The sequence below is a fragment of the Brachionichthys hirsutus genome, chromosome 2 (genome assembly GCF_040956055.1).
Source record: "Brachionichthys hirsutus isolate HB-005 chromosome 2, CSIRO-AGI_Bhir_v1, whole genome shotgun sequence".
Lineage (NCBI taxonomy): Eukaryota > Metazoa > Chordata > Actinopteri > Lophiiformes > Brachionichthyidae > Brachionichthys > Brachionichthys hirsutus.
This window is the reverse complement of record NC_090898.1, coordinates 5910924-5923959: the sequence shown is the minus strand read 5'-3', so window position 1 is coordinate 5923959 and position 13036 is coordinate 5910924. Positions and strand designations below refer to the sequence as shown.

The 13036-nt window shown below is 40.5% G+C and overlaps 2 protein-coding genes across 2 annotated transcripts in view; both read left to right on the top strand.

Annotated features, from left to right (window-relative positions):
* prdm16 (PR domain containing 16) overlaps positions 1-1655 on the top strand; it is a 99842-nt gene extending 98187 nt beyond the window's left edge. The window contains exons 17-19 of the mRNA XM_068744787.1: positions 214-465; positions 896-1076; positions 1521-1655. Coding sequence (XP_068600888.1) covers positions 214-465; positions 896-1076; positions 1521-1655 — 568 coding nt within the window. The remainder of the gene's footprint in view (positions 1-213; positions 466-895; positions 1077-1520) is intronic.
* A 6984-nt stretch (positions 1656-8639) lies between these two features.
* Positions 8640-12069, top strand: tprg1l (tumor protein p63 regulated 1-like). Its single transcript, XM_068751649.1, has 6 exons — positions 8640-8867; positions 9778-9869; positions 10977-11027; positions 11132-11257; positions 11581-11734; positions 11875-12069. Exons 1-6 carry the CDS (start codon positions 8640-8642, stop codon positions 12067-12069), a joined length of 846 nt encoding a protein of 281 aa, XP_068607750.1.
* Positions 12070-13036: the final 967 nt, after the last annotated feature.

Sequence of the window (13036 nt, the reverse complement as noted above, 5' to 3'; positions counted from 1 at the left end):
TGAGGAGAATAGCAAGCAATTTACATTCGTAAATGAAGATGAGATGCTCATAAAACATTTGTTTTGCATAAATGTATACAAATTAAATGTACTTTTGCATCATTTACAGGTGTAATATATTATGGCGAAGTGTCACCAATATGGCAGTGGTTTCACCAGCATCGACTTCAGCAACCCTTCTTGTCTTCTTTGACCCTTGAACCCACTTTGCAGGTCAGACCGGGCTGAGGAAGAGCGCCCACCCAGCCACAGTTTGTCTAACTCAAAGCTAGGCCTCCAGGGGCTGGAGGAGGAGGAAGAGGAAGTGGAAGGCGATGACGAGGAGGAGGAGGAAGGTAGCCTGACAGAGAAGTCTCACGATGAGGCACCGGAGTCCCCGTCTCCTATTACAACAGGAGTGTATGAGGAAGAGGAGGAGGAGGAAGAGGCGACTCCGTTAGCGATGAGCTATGAACACACTCGCAGGTATTCGTTTTATTAAATGTAAAGAAACCGACAGGGTTCACTGATAGCCGAGACCTGGAGCTACAATTAGCAGCTAATCGCTGTACTGTACTTCCCTTCATTACAACTTATGATAGTGCTAAACAACATTTCAGATTTAGAAGGACAGAAAGAAGAGAACAAAAAACATGGATTCAACTTCCAGAGACTTTTACAGAGCCCCTTATGCCAAAGCTTCACTCTTCTCTGTCCTTCTTACAGTTCATTTTATTAATGCTTAACCGAGCCTCTTCTTTTCCCTTCTATTCATGGTTTCCTCCCCCCCCCCCCCTCCTCTGCATCACATTAACTCCCCATCTCTCGATTCATGACGTGTCTCTTTCTATCCAACAACTCACCCATCCATGCCTCCCCATGAATTCCTGCCATCACTCCACCCCTCGCTGTGCAGATGTCTAGAGGAGGAAGGCTCGCTCTTGGACCTGGAAGGTCTGCACAGCTTTCCCAAGAGTCTGGAGGGGTTGCGTAAAGCAGCCAGTGGCGAGCAGCCCTTTGATGTTAAAGACATATTTAACACCTCACTAGAATCGGAAGCTTTGAAAGAGACATTATACAGGCAGGCTAAAACCCAGGTATGTGACTGACTTCAGTGTTTTGGCCTAAAGGACAAGAAATGCACACATAGTGATAAAAAAAAAATATTATATTATTTACCGGTAACTGATAAAAGGAAAACGGTTAACATGAACTAAAACAGACGACCAAGTTCTTCTTCCGCCTCTTCCTCACATCTTTTCCTCTCACTTTTCTGACTAACAGTTCCCAGAAACTGCTCTTTATTGCCTTGTGTTAAAACATTCTAACAGAAAACGCAATTACATGGTACAGTTTCAAGAAACTCACGACACGATGATGGTTTATTGTGAGACCTGTGAAAATGGAGAACAGAAACAAACATTAGACTTGGTGAACATTAAATGCATAAATCATTATGTGACTGGACGTAGGGACATTTTACTGAGATTTAGAGCTGTCATGTTTCTTTATTTTAAAATTCCAACTGTCTTTTCCAACAGGCTTATGCAATGATGCTGTCTCTCTCAGAGAACAACCCTTTGCACGGGCCCTCCCAGAACTCTCTGGACGCTTGGCTGAGCATGGGAGGAGGACCGTCTGAGACGAGCAGCTTTCACCCGCTCAACCACATCTAGATAAGTGGGAGGAAGAGGATAGATAGAAGCAAGAAGCCCGGTGGACTTGAGTAGTGAGACGATGTGGAGGCCAGAGAAGAATTCAGTGTCGCATGCATTCGAGAGAGAAAAAAATATCTTTGTGTGTATGTGTATGTATGTGTGTGTGTGTGTGGGCGCGTGACTGAAAGATAGGAGGGGGAGATTTTCCCTCAGTGAGGCGTCTCGCAAGACTCTTTCAAAGAGAAAGCACTGCTAAGCTCCTGTTGATGTGAAGGACACGATGAATGCTTCTCAGCAGCATTGAAACTCTGCGTTACTCTGATCAAGTCCACAAGGCTCACCCCAGCAGCGCAGAGACACTGCATAAGGCTCTCAGAAAGACACTTAATGACTAGTATGTCTCTAAAGTTTGTGTATTTCAAGCACTGCAGCATCAGCACTGCATCAGTACTGCATGTCCACAAGGTGGTGGTCTTTCACTTAGGAATATGGTGGACACTTGTCTCCTGGTTCCCCCGGCAATCATGGGCAAATAAAACATTTTTTTACTGATCTTGTTATTTCTGTTCTAACTGCAGAATCACACCAAGTTAAATGCTACTTGGGGAAATTATAGCTCCAATAGATTGATTTTTGATTGATTAGATGGAGAAAAGTGTTCAAAACAAGAAAAAAGCGCTGATTTTAATGGCCTATCCGGACGCCAGCCACTGTAATTTTGTTACCAATTTGATCATGCTGGAAATGAACTTAAATCACACTCGAAAAATGAGGAAGATCTTTCTTTGCTTGTTTGTTTCATTTTCATTTGTTAATCTTATTTACTCCCCCCCTCTTAGATACAACAGTATTTCTTTGTAGGCACCACAGTGCTAAATTGTTAATATAATTTTGTTTAGAGAAGGACCAAAATTGTATGATTTTGTCATATGATGTAAAAATAACCTAGATGTCGATAGGAACAGTGGTGTGTGCCAAATAACCCATAGAAAATATTTTTGTTCTCTGACAATCATTTCATTTCCAAGGGGCTTGCCTTTGCTGTCATGTTTTTTTTTTTTGGGGGGGGGTGGGGGGGGGGTCCTCTTACTACGCTCTTATAAATCTGACTTCAGAAGTGTGTGTATGTATTTATTTTTGGTTGTCTTGTCACGACTGGAGGAGTGAAAATTAAGAGGTCATTTGTCCCTCTTGTCTCTTTTCTGAAGGAATGTATTCCGACCAGAGAGAGCATGAGGGAGATTCTGAATCCTTGGTTTTGATGTGTTAGTGTGCCAAAATGAAAAGAACCCATCAATTTAATTATTCTTATTTATAGTTAAAGATAATGTCATTTGTTTTAGGTCCTTGTTTGGCAGTGTAGCACCCGGCAGTTTTTCGTTTTATCTTCCTCTTTACGTCAGATGAACCATTTTTACCCAGTATGCTGAATATATCTCCTTTAAAATTGGCTTGCGTATAACAGGAGTTGGAAATATTTCACTATGAATGTCAGAAAAGGGCATTATTACCATTACTACCGATATATACTATTAAATCTGACTAATTTCCCCTCCGTGTCTCATGTGATAGAGCAACCGATGAATATTCCATTTGATTAAAATGAGTTGTCATTGTTCACAAATCCAAACGCCGACTCACATCAACATGAATATCTTGTTTCCACTTCGTTATTGAGACAAAAGGCTCATCAAACCAGAAAAAAACAATAATGCTGCTGTTCTATGGTTTTGGGAAGGGAAAAAAAAAGCAGAAACAGTTGATCATGTAATTAACTTCATATTCCCTTTGTGATTACTGCGAGCGCATACTGAAACTTCATTCCATGTGGCGTAGACTAGAGGATGGCCACGCTGCGAGTCATTTACTGTAGATAACTGTAGATAGCTGCAGGAGGCAAGGAGGGTGAGGATTGTGGATCATTGTTGCCTTGATCCTCCCTTGTGATGGGACGTTCAGAACCTGATGCTGTATTTTCAAACTTAAACCAGATGGGTCCAAGCCGTTAATTGATCAGGCTTCGGTCTCCAGGACTCAGAATACATTTCAAACTAGTTTCAGTCCCAGTAGATGAGCAGGTCATCATGCTCGGCATGAAGCGACAGGACATTCTGAAACAGAAGCACTGTAATTAGTTTTTTTCCACCACAGCAGGTGGTGGCGATGCTAGGACTGATGCATCATCTCATTTTTCTTAAGGCAGAAGTCTTTTTTAAAATAATTCTACTGAATGGGATTTCATTCACGGTAAGCAACTCATGGTTATAAAATGTAAAGTCTTGGTTGCAAAGTTTTTAGGTTGACTATATGTAGTAATTCATGTCATGAACTACTGTAATAAATGCGTGCTGTGTAAAGCAAAGGAATTGAAGGTATTGAAGTGTTATAGTTTGCCAACTTCAGAGAGCTTTCTGGCAGATGGTAGATGATAAATGTTTCAGTGTAATAGAACATGGTTGCTGTCCCCCCCCCCCCCCCCCCCCCCACTGTTACAGGAGAAAGTAAAAAAATATATACATATTGTTTCTTTTTAACTGTATAGAATTTTAAAGAAAAACAATGATGCATTTGTCTGAAGAAAAATAATCATTGAAAATTATGGGTTTAAATGGATGGTGCTTGTTTTGTTTGAATCTGAGTTGTATATTGCCTCTTTTATGTTTATTGAAAAGAAAAAAAAACTGTGCATGACGTGTTTAGCAGTCATAATGATGTCCATTTGTGAAATGTGTATGAAATTGAAAAACGAGGAAAAAAAAGGTAAAAAAATAAAATACAAATACAAAATCCGTAGATGCACTTATTGTACATGTGGTTAGGTTAGTAGGTGTGACTTCAAGCTCTTGACTACCTTCCAGGTGGCTCTGAAAGACATAGAAAAGACTTGTAGGACAAGACATAATGAAAAACAATAAAGGATTGTAGAATAATATTGAACCATTCTGAAATTGCAGTTCTTTTGATGCTTGTGATTATTGAAGATGTACTTTAGAGAAATTTCATTGAAAAAATATGACTCTGATGTTAATTCTGTAGAATAGCAATGTATACCAAATGTAATCTTTCCAATGCTATGAAGAATTTATACATGAAATTGATATGCAATAAAACCTGTGTGCTTTTTAAAGGAGATGTCTGCTGTACGTTTGTGAGCTATGTGAATGACGAGTGAACGACAAGAAGATTTCCTCCCAGTTTCTAGTGCATTATCTTTAGACTAATTCATTAATGATTAAAAGATAAATAATTTAAACCATTTATCAAGCACACAATAATTTTCTTGAGGCCAACCCATTGGGCACTTGAAAAGTCTCAGAGAGCTTCATTGTTATTTTTTAAATATATTAGAATGGTCGCTGCCTGTGTGTCTGATTGGAGTGACACACCAGTGATCCTAAACTCGGAAACCTACCCATAATAATGGATACATTTCATCATATAATTAGATGCCATTCTTTAAAGAAAAGGGAAAAATATAAGCAATGAAAATGAATTAACTCATGGGCCACACACAAGAAAGTTAAATATAAACTAGAAAACCACTCAGAGAACACAGACCTCCGCCAAACAGCTCATTCCCCTCCTAATTAGATTTACACCGTCGGCATAGTGATCTGGATCATCACCAAAAGCTTATAAATTGTTCTTAGTATCTTTATACAGAAGCCATGAAAAGTAAAAGTGAATCGCAGTTGATGTGTATTTTTAACAGATTTTTGAATCCATCAATGGGTTGCAATGTTAAAATTTTATATTTCTCCTGACCTCATATTTTGTGTTGCTCCCCTTTCCCCTTCGAGCCAGGTCCGTAATACAAACCAACGCCGGCGATTACATAACCCCCGCCTCGACGAAGGAAAGGGGACAGTTTCTTGATCATATGAAATAAAAGACCTCAATAAAATTGATCAATAAACAGGTATCATTAAATCCCAAACAGATATAGCATGAAGAGGATGTTCATTTTAGAACAATATGTATTATGTGTGAAATAAAAGCTACACAGACAATCACACATTCATGCTTTTATTAAATATAAAGGAACTAAGTAATAATAGTTTGCCCAATCCTTTATCTATTTACCGCAATTCAAATTACACATAATTCAACTAAAACCTGTTCAAAATGTTTTTGAGAAATTCTGTCAATTAGTCAAATAATAAAATTAAAAAAAATCAGACAGACAAATGACTACTCATCATCATGCAAATTAGTCATTATCATCATCATCATCATCATCACCAATTAAGACTAATTTGCAGATCAACATCTTCAGGGCCTCCTAAAGCTCATGTTTGAAAAATCTGGCACAAATATTTCTTGCTATGCTCCTTGAAAGCCTTGCAAATTAAAGTTTCAGACTGATGCTGTTATTGCATAATGAATTGACACAGTAATTATTGAGACTGTGGTTCATCCAATAGTTAAACGCAAATGAGCGTTTCCTGCTCACATGGTGAAAAGTAGACGCCCACTAAAGGTGGTGTGGTGATTCAAGTTGTCATGCACCTTTGAATTGCTCGTCAGCTTTGGATACACAACCTCTCCAGCCTCCAGGATCAGTGTGACGGCATTGGCAGATTTACCATAATAGGATGCCTGATGATATGCAATACAAATATGTTCTCCATTTTTGACCAACGCAGCACCGGCAGGCATTGAACTCCCTCCTGTTCCACCTATGTAGAGCTCAAAGTGGTAGGCCCCTCTCACTGGTGCAGTAAAGAAACCTGTGGGGGGGGGGGGGGGGGAAATTTCATCAGTAAATGTTACAAAATCTGTCAAATAGGCAACACGAACAAATAGGCACTTTCACGATTTACATTTGTGAATTCACGTACCTATCTTTGGGTTGTATGCATTTCCGATGTTGGTGAACACATGTGCAAAGATCAGAGTGACGTCTGTCTTAAATGGTCCAATCTGTGTGTGACCTGAGGCCACCAGAGAAGCCGAGAAAGCCACCCTGACTGAGAGACAGAAAGGTTCTTGTTTTAAAAGGGCTGATGTTATAGCAATGTGACTATTACAAAGACTAGAAAGTTGTCAGTTTATTAAAGTAACGGTACGTAGTTATCTGATCAATATTGTGCCATTCACCATTTAGAGATTTCAATTATTAAAATATCACTAAAGCTAAACTGTTCAAATAGCAAACGTTATGTCTAATTGCTCGGCTTACCGCCATATTGCTGGTTTTCTGTGAAGCTCATCTGAGTTTTAAGGTTGAGCAGCTCTGCACTTTGTGCTAAAATAACAAAGAATGAATGCAGAATGAAACACATCTCCAGTGTAAACAATGTCTGACAGTTAAAACTGTGTCTAACATGTAATTTCAACAGGGATCATGAATGAATTTTATAGTTGTAATTATTCAGTCAGTTGTTGTTGCTTCAGCTCGTCCAGTCCTCTCAGCTGAGCTGTTAAAGAACATTAAATGGTCAGACATATTCTGTTTTTGTTTGGTTATTTGACAGACTTCTGGTAACAAAGCAATGTTTCTTATCGCTGCGGTTTCTCATCATGACCTTGCAGATCACTGTACCTTCAGTGTCTCTCCGTAAGAGCCTCATCTCTTCCTTCTGCTCAACTAACAGCGCACACATTTCCCTTTGCACAGCTTGGATGTCTTGGGTATCGGGCTCATGGTTGTCAGGCGTATTTGCAGGTTCCTCTCTTTTGGTTTTAGCTGGATCTCCGAGTGGAACAATTTCTTTGTCGGCATCTGGTTGAAGCTGAGCCGTGTAGAGACAGCAGAACAGCAGCAACAGTGGAAAGCACATCATCTTCTCCATTCTCAAAGATGCAGTCTATGCAGTGATTCTGTGTGAAGCCCTGCTTTATATGTTTCATGCTGATGAATCATTACCGGAACTTTTAATCTACCGTCAATGTATTACCAGAGAAAAGGCCAGAGTTCCAATGAACCAGTTAGATGAGTAATAAATAATAATGATAAAATGATATCAGAAGCATCAAATTAATCCTGGAGTCCATAGTATGGGCTAGAGCATGTGGATGATGTCAGGATTGGATGATAAAGGCATGCCTGGGCTACTAGATGATTACATATGGAACATTTATGACTGGTATACAAATGACTGAATCTCTTCAGTGTGTTACAGGATGCCAGTAGACATTCGTGTTTTATTGTTTGCTTTTAGTTTTGTCATGTTTTGTTTTTGTCAGTTTGTCAGTTTGATGATAATATTTACTTGGTGTATGTCATCAGGGTAATCACGGTAAAAATACAGCACTCAAACATTAATGCTTTACCTGTAGTTGTATTTTGCAAAGTAGCTCTAATATCCCCTTTCATTGGTGTGTATGGCAAATATCACTGTGTTCCTTACCACTGTCATCCTCACCTGATTCTAAGAGTATAAACAATGAAGAATAATGTGAATTAAAACAAATCAGTCAAGAAGGGCCAGACCATAAAATGTTATTTCTTGCTTGTTCTGTTTTTATAATCAGATATAAGGATTTACAAGGGTTATACATTCCCTAAGATAAAGAAAGACTAACCCAGTTAGATAAGTAATCATGAATGTTTTTCTCTCATCGCTCCCTCAATAAATCAAGCATTGCAATAAAACAATTCCTTGAAAAGCAACACCTTCATTTTTATACTTATGTGACGTTCTCCATTTGATGAATTGATTACTTGATGATAGAAAAATAACTGAATGAGGGAAAAAGAAAAAGATTTCTGTATCTTCTTTTCCCGTTCAAACTTTAACGGCCCCATCAGATATGGTCACCTTCCTCTCGGGTTGCTATTGGATCAGATCAAAGTGAAATATCTACTTAGATAATTAGCGTGGTTAAAATTAGGATCTGTCCCTTTAAGGGGAAGGAATTCAACAGGAAGTGGAGGAAAAAGGTTTCCGGTCTACTTCCGTGCGGCGTTCGCAACCAAAATATTATTCATGCGCAATGGATGAGTCTTCTTGCCCGAAAGGACGTGTTTTTATCTAACGTTTGCACAATCGTCGCACCATGCTTCAGCTGAACGACACAATGGAGCCCGACAGTCCGGGCGCCGCCGTTCTCCACCCCGCCGAGGCCGAGGAGGGGGTCGAGGTCGCCTTCACGCCGCCGGAGGCCGCTCGAAGCCTCGGACGCGGAGCTTCAGTGGCTTGCTGCCCCCCGCTACAAACGCTGACGCCATTTCATGTACATAACCCCACAATCCAAGCGAAGGTGAAGGACTACTTCGTGTTCAGGGTAAGTTCCACGTGCATTTAATTAGAGTCTAATTATTAGACGACATACGACCAAGCCAGGTTCCCTTTAAGGTGCGCGCGTGCGCAATTACGCACAGCTGATGCGGTCTTCGCGCTGCGCACAAAAACAAAATCCAACCTGGATTGAAAATAGAAGAAAAACGTAAAGATTCATGCTGTGCTACTTTTCAATGTGAGCCAGTGAGTGGCCGGTGGCCGGCTGCTGACCACAGTGCATGAATGAATTTTATTTTCGAACATGAATGAAATTATGTAAGTATTTGTACATATGAAGGAACGAAATACTGATTAAAAAAAATGCAGCACATAGTTCAAAAAAGGAGTAGGAAGAAGTGAATACTTATTTAAAAAATGTCTACCCTATTATTCAGTTTATAGCAAAATATTCAAAGTAAATACTTTATGCATTAATAATAAACTACTATCATATATAAGTATATATATACTCATCATCCACAGTTAACACCATTCCTCTTCTGTATACTTGTTTAGAAAAACAAATGTTGTACCTCCTTTGCTTGTTAATTTTATCTGATTTATTTGTTGATTTTATCTCTTGTTTTTATGTTTTTTTTTTAATACTATTGTGCACTTTGAGGTTTGCGTTCAAATATAAAGTGCGTTCAGCATAAAATGTATTGTTATGTTGCTCACATTTGTCCGAGGGTCTGCTCAGGGAGTTCGTGTGTTGGCTCAGACACAAGAAAAAGTAGAGGGAACATTGGTTACGACTCAAAATGTTTTTATTTTTTAACGGTGGCCATTGTCTTAAATGGTGGTAAATAAACGCGACCACGTTAGCAGGCCGTCTCAGGGAGAGGGAGGGGGCTGGTCTTGTTGTGATGATGATGCCGCTGACTGACGTGTGTGATGATGATGATTGCTCTCAGCCAGGCACCATTGAGCAGGCGGTGAGCGACATCAGGACCGTGGCTCTCCCTTCCGAGGATGGAGAGGTGCTCAGCGTCTGGCTTCTGGTGGAGTGAGTATCAGCTTCTATAGTCAGCCGCGCAGGTGAGCTGCTGCACATGCTGGGAGTGTGATAGTCAGTGCAGATGGAAGAAAGATTCTTCAACCCCGTTGGCAAACTTTGCTATTCATCAGGTGTCTGAAATATCCAAGTCAAACGGATTTTAAATAGATAGAAACATCAGATATTACAAGTGATTACTCCCAAATACAGCACAAAGTGCTGCTTTAACTGACTACTGCAGTTCACTGACAAAAACCTAGAGTTATTTTAGTGCAGCGCACTCTAGCTGCTGAAAATATGATGCTCAGCCTGATTCTAGCATCTGGAAGCATCCCTGGGAATCTTCAGCCAATCATCATGTACAGTTAAAAAAAGAAATATGCAAATGTGACCGGCATCCCAAAATGTTCCAGGTCTCCTGCTGAACCCAAGTATTGGTGGACCTTTGTGTCTCTTTGGGATAGTTGTTCCGTAGGGATATCTGGTCGTCGGCTTCCTCACAGACGGAGAGATGGATTTCTTTCTGATCCTTGATGGAAGCCGTCTTACCTTCTTCTACAAGCTGCATGTTTCCAGGGCCTGAAGAGGCAAAACATCCATGTTTTAGTGTAGGTACAGAGTTCCCTCCTCCAGACATATCACTGATCCATAGTCCGGACAAGTTACAGTTTGGTTTCACCGCTCTGCAGATCAGCGTCCCAAATCATCTCTATCCTAACTTTTCTTGTACTTTTGGGTGCTTTGGGTAAGTTGAATGGATTACAGTTTGAGAATGAAGCCATTGTGTACAGGTAGGCCTTAGCTGGCTCTTTTAAGGGATGCTAATCGGTGTGTTGAATAATATTTGCAGGTCATTAAAAGTAGCATTGTGAGTTGAGTGTCATGAGGGGGGCTGGTCGTTGCACAAGCAGGAAATATCTAAGGCAACACAGTAAATGTGTGACATGAATCATAATAAATTAGTGGCAACAATAAAGTTTGTTTCCTCCTCTTACCTTTTAGGATGTATATTTAATCTTTGTTTACCTCTGCAACTCAGAAAACAACTTTTTTATAAGTTGGGGGATCAAACTGTGCTTCATGTCAAATTCACACGTTTCACATTTCTTTCTACAGAGTTGACCACTGGAACAACGAGAGGGAGAGACTGGTGCTTATAACTGATAGGTAAGTCAATCATGTGGCTCTATTTCAAGTCGCATGCTTGACATGTAACACTTGACATTTTTGCCCATTTTAACGTGTGTGTGTGTGTGTGTGTGTGTGTGTAGGTCACTGCTGGTGTGCAAGTACGACTTCATCAACCTGTTGTGTCAGCAGGTCATCAGGATCTCTCTTAATGCCGTCGACACCATCTCAGTGGGCGAGTTTGAGTTCCCGCCCAAATCCTTCAACAAGTACGCGCCACTTTTTCAACCAATGCTCAATTAGTATTTAACTATTAAACCCAGTGTTGAGAGAAATGGCCGCCTGCCAGTTTCCTAGCGAAGTCCGTTAGGACCGAGCTTCTGCCGCACTGTCCCCGCACCAGAACCAATTGCACATTTTGATATTTTTGGGTATGATAGTTACCTATTGTGTTAAAGAGTTGGTTGTGCTATTGTTTTCGAACTGGAAAACTAATAAAAGGATTGGTGTAACTTTAGCTGTACTGGTGACCCATATCGTTGGCTTGTCCTTTAGAGTCGCGCTGTTCTTATATACCGTTGTTTTCTTGTAGGAGAGAAGGCTACGGGATTCGTGTGCAGTGGGACAAACGTCAGCGGGCCTCGTTCCTAAACCGTTGGAACCCTTGGTCCACAGACGTGCCCTACGCCACCTTCACAGACCACCCGATGGCACACGCTGATGAGAAGGTGGCGTCTCTGTGCCAGGTATTAAATCTATAAAAAATATTTCACCGTTCATAAAGGGTTGGTTTTATATAGATGTAAATTATATTGCATTTTAAAGTAGTTATTCAAAATGTTCAGAGGTGTTCTGTTTTCATAATCTTTCTCTTTTACTTACCAAGTTGGACAACTTCAAGACCCAGCTGGTGCAGGCAGTAAAGAGAGCACACAAAGAACATCCCATCCCCGGTCGAGCTAATGGGGTCCTGATCCTGGAGAGACCCCTACTCATCGAGACCTACCTGGGCATCATGTCTTTCATCAACAATGAGGCTAAACTGGGCTACTCCATTACTCGTGGGAAGATTGGCTTCTGAGATGTGCAGGTCCCCCATATTTCGCCCCATGCCGTTGTTAAAACTGTATCTGAGGGAAGCTTCCACACTGTGTAATGTAAAGTAAGTGAGTCCTCACCTGCTGAAGCTCGTGCTACGGCCAAGTGGTCCACCTATTGTAAAATCATGTGCAGTGCTGTGTGGGCTCATTTATTTTAATGGCGCTAGTCCATTTTATCAGCGAGAACCGTCCCACATGGGGCCTCAGGAGTGTGACAGAAGTCAGAAACAAGGAACGCAGCACCGAACATCAGTTCATCACATCTTTCCGGCTGTTTTGTCACTGTTCAGCTTTTTCTGGTCTAATTCTCTGCCTTTGTTCCCTGACCGCTGATGGACAGACTATTTTATTTTGGTAGAGGAATGCACCTGGACTGTCACTTGGGCTTTGCTTGAACTGTTTTATTTGTGTGTATTTTGAAATATCTACATGTTGCCGTTGTACATGAAAGTATTATTCAGAACACAGGGCCTTAAGGTACCTTCATTGTAAAGAGTAAATGGCTGATGGATTGAGCTGTGCTATAATGTTGCCTGTAGATAAACAGCAGGAACACACTTAACCATGATCCAGTAGGAATCCTGGCTCACATGTCAGCAACACTCTGACTTGTACATTATAGATATTTTATGCAACGTTAACTAAGCTATGTCTGCATCTATTTATTGTTGTTTGCCTTGAAAGTCCTGCACAAGTGGAAATGTTGGTTAGTTTTACAGATGGGAAATGCAGACAAAGCTTCACTCAGATTGACGACATGCAGGTTTGCATCTTGTGGCGAGGATTTGTGATATTTCTTAAGTCATGTGCTACCAAAGCTAACAGGCCATTTTCCATGCTCAGCATTGCTAATGAATAATTGTATCCTAAAATGCCTTTTACTGGTCGTAGTGTCTGCATGTATCTGCATGTCGAGTTTGCATGAGTTACTATTTATTTTTTCAAGAT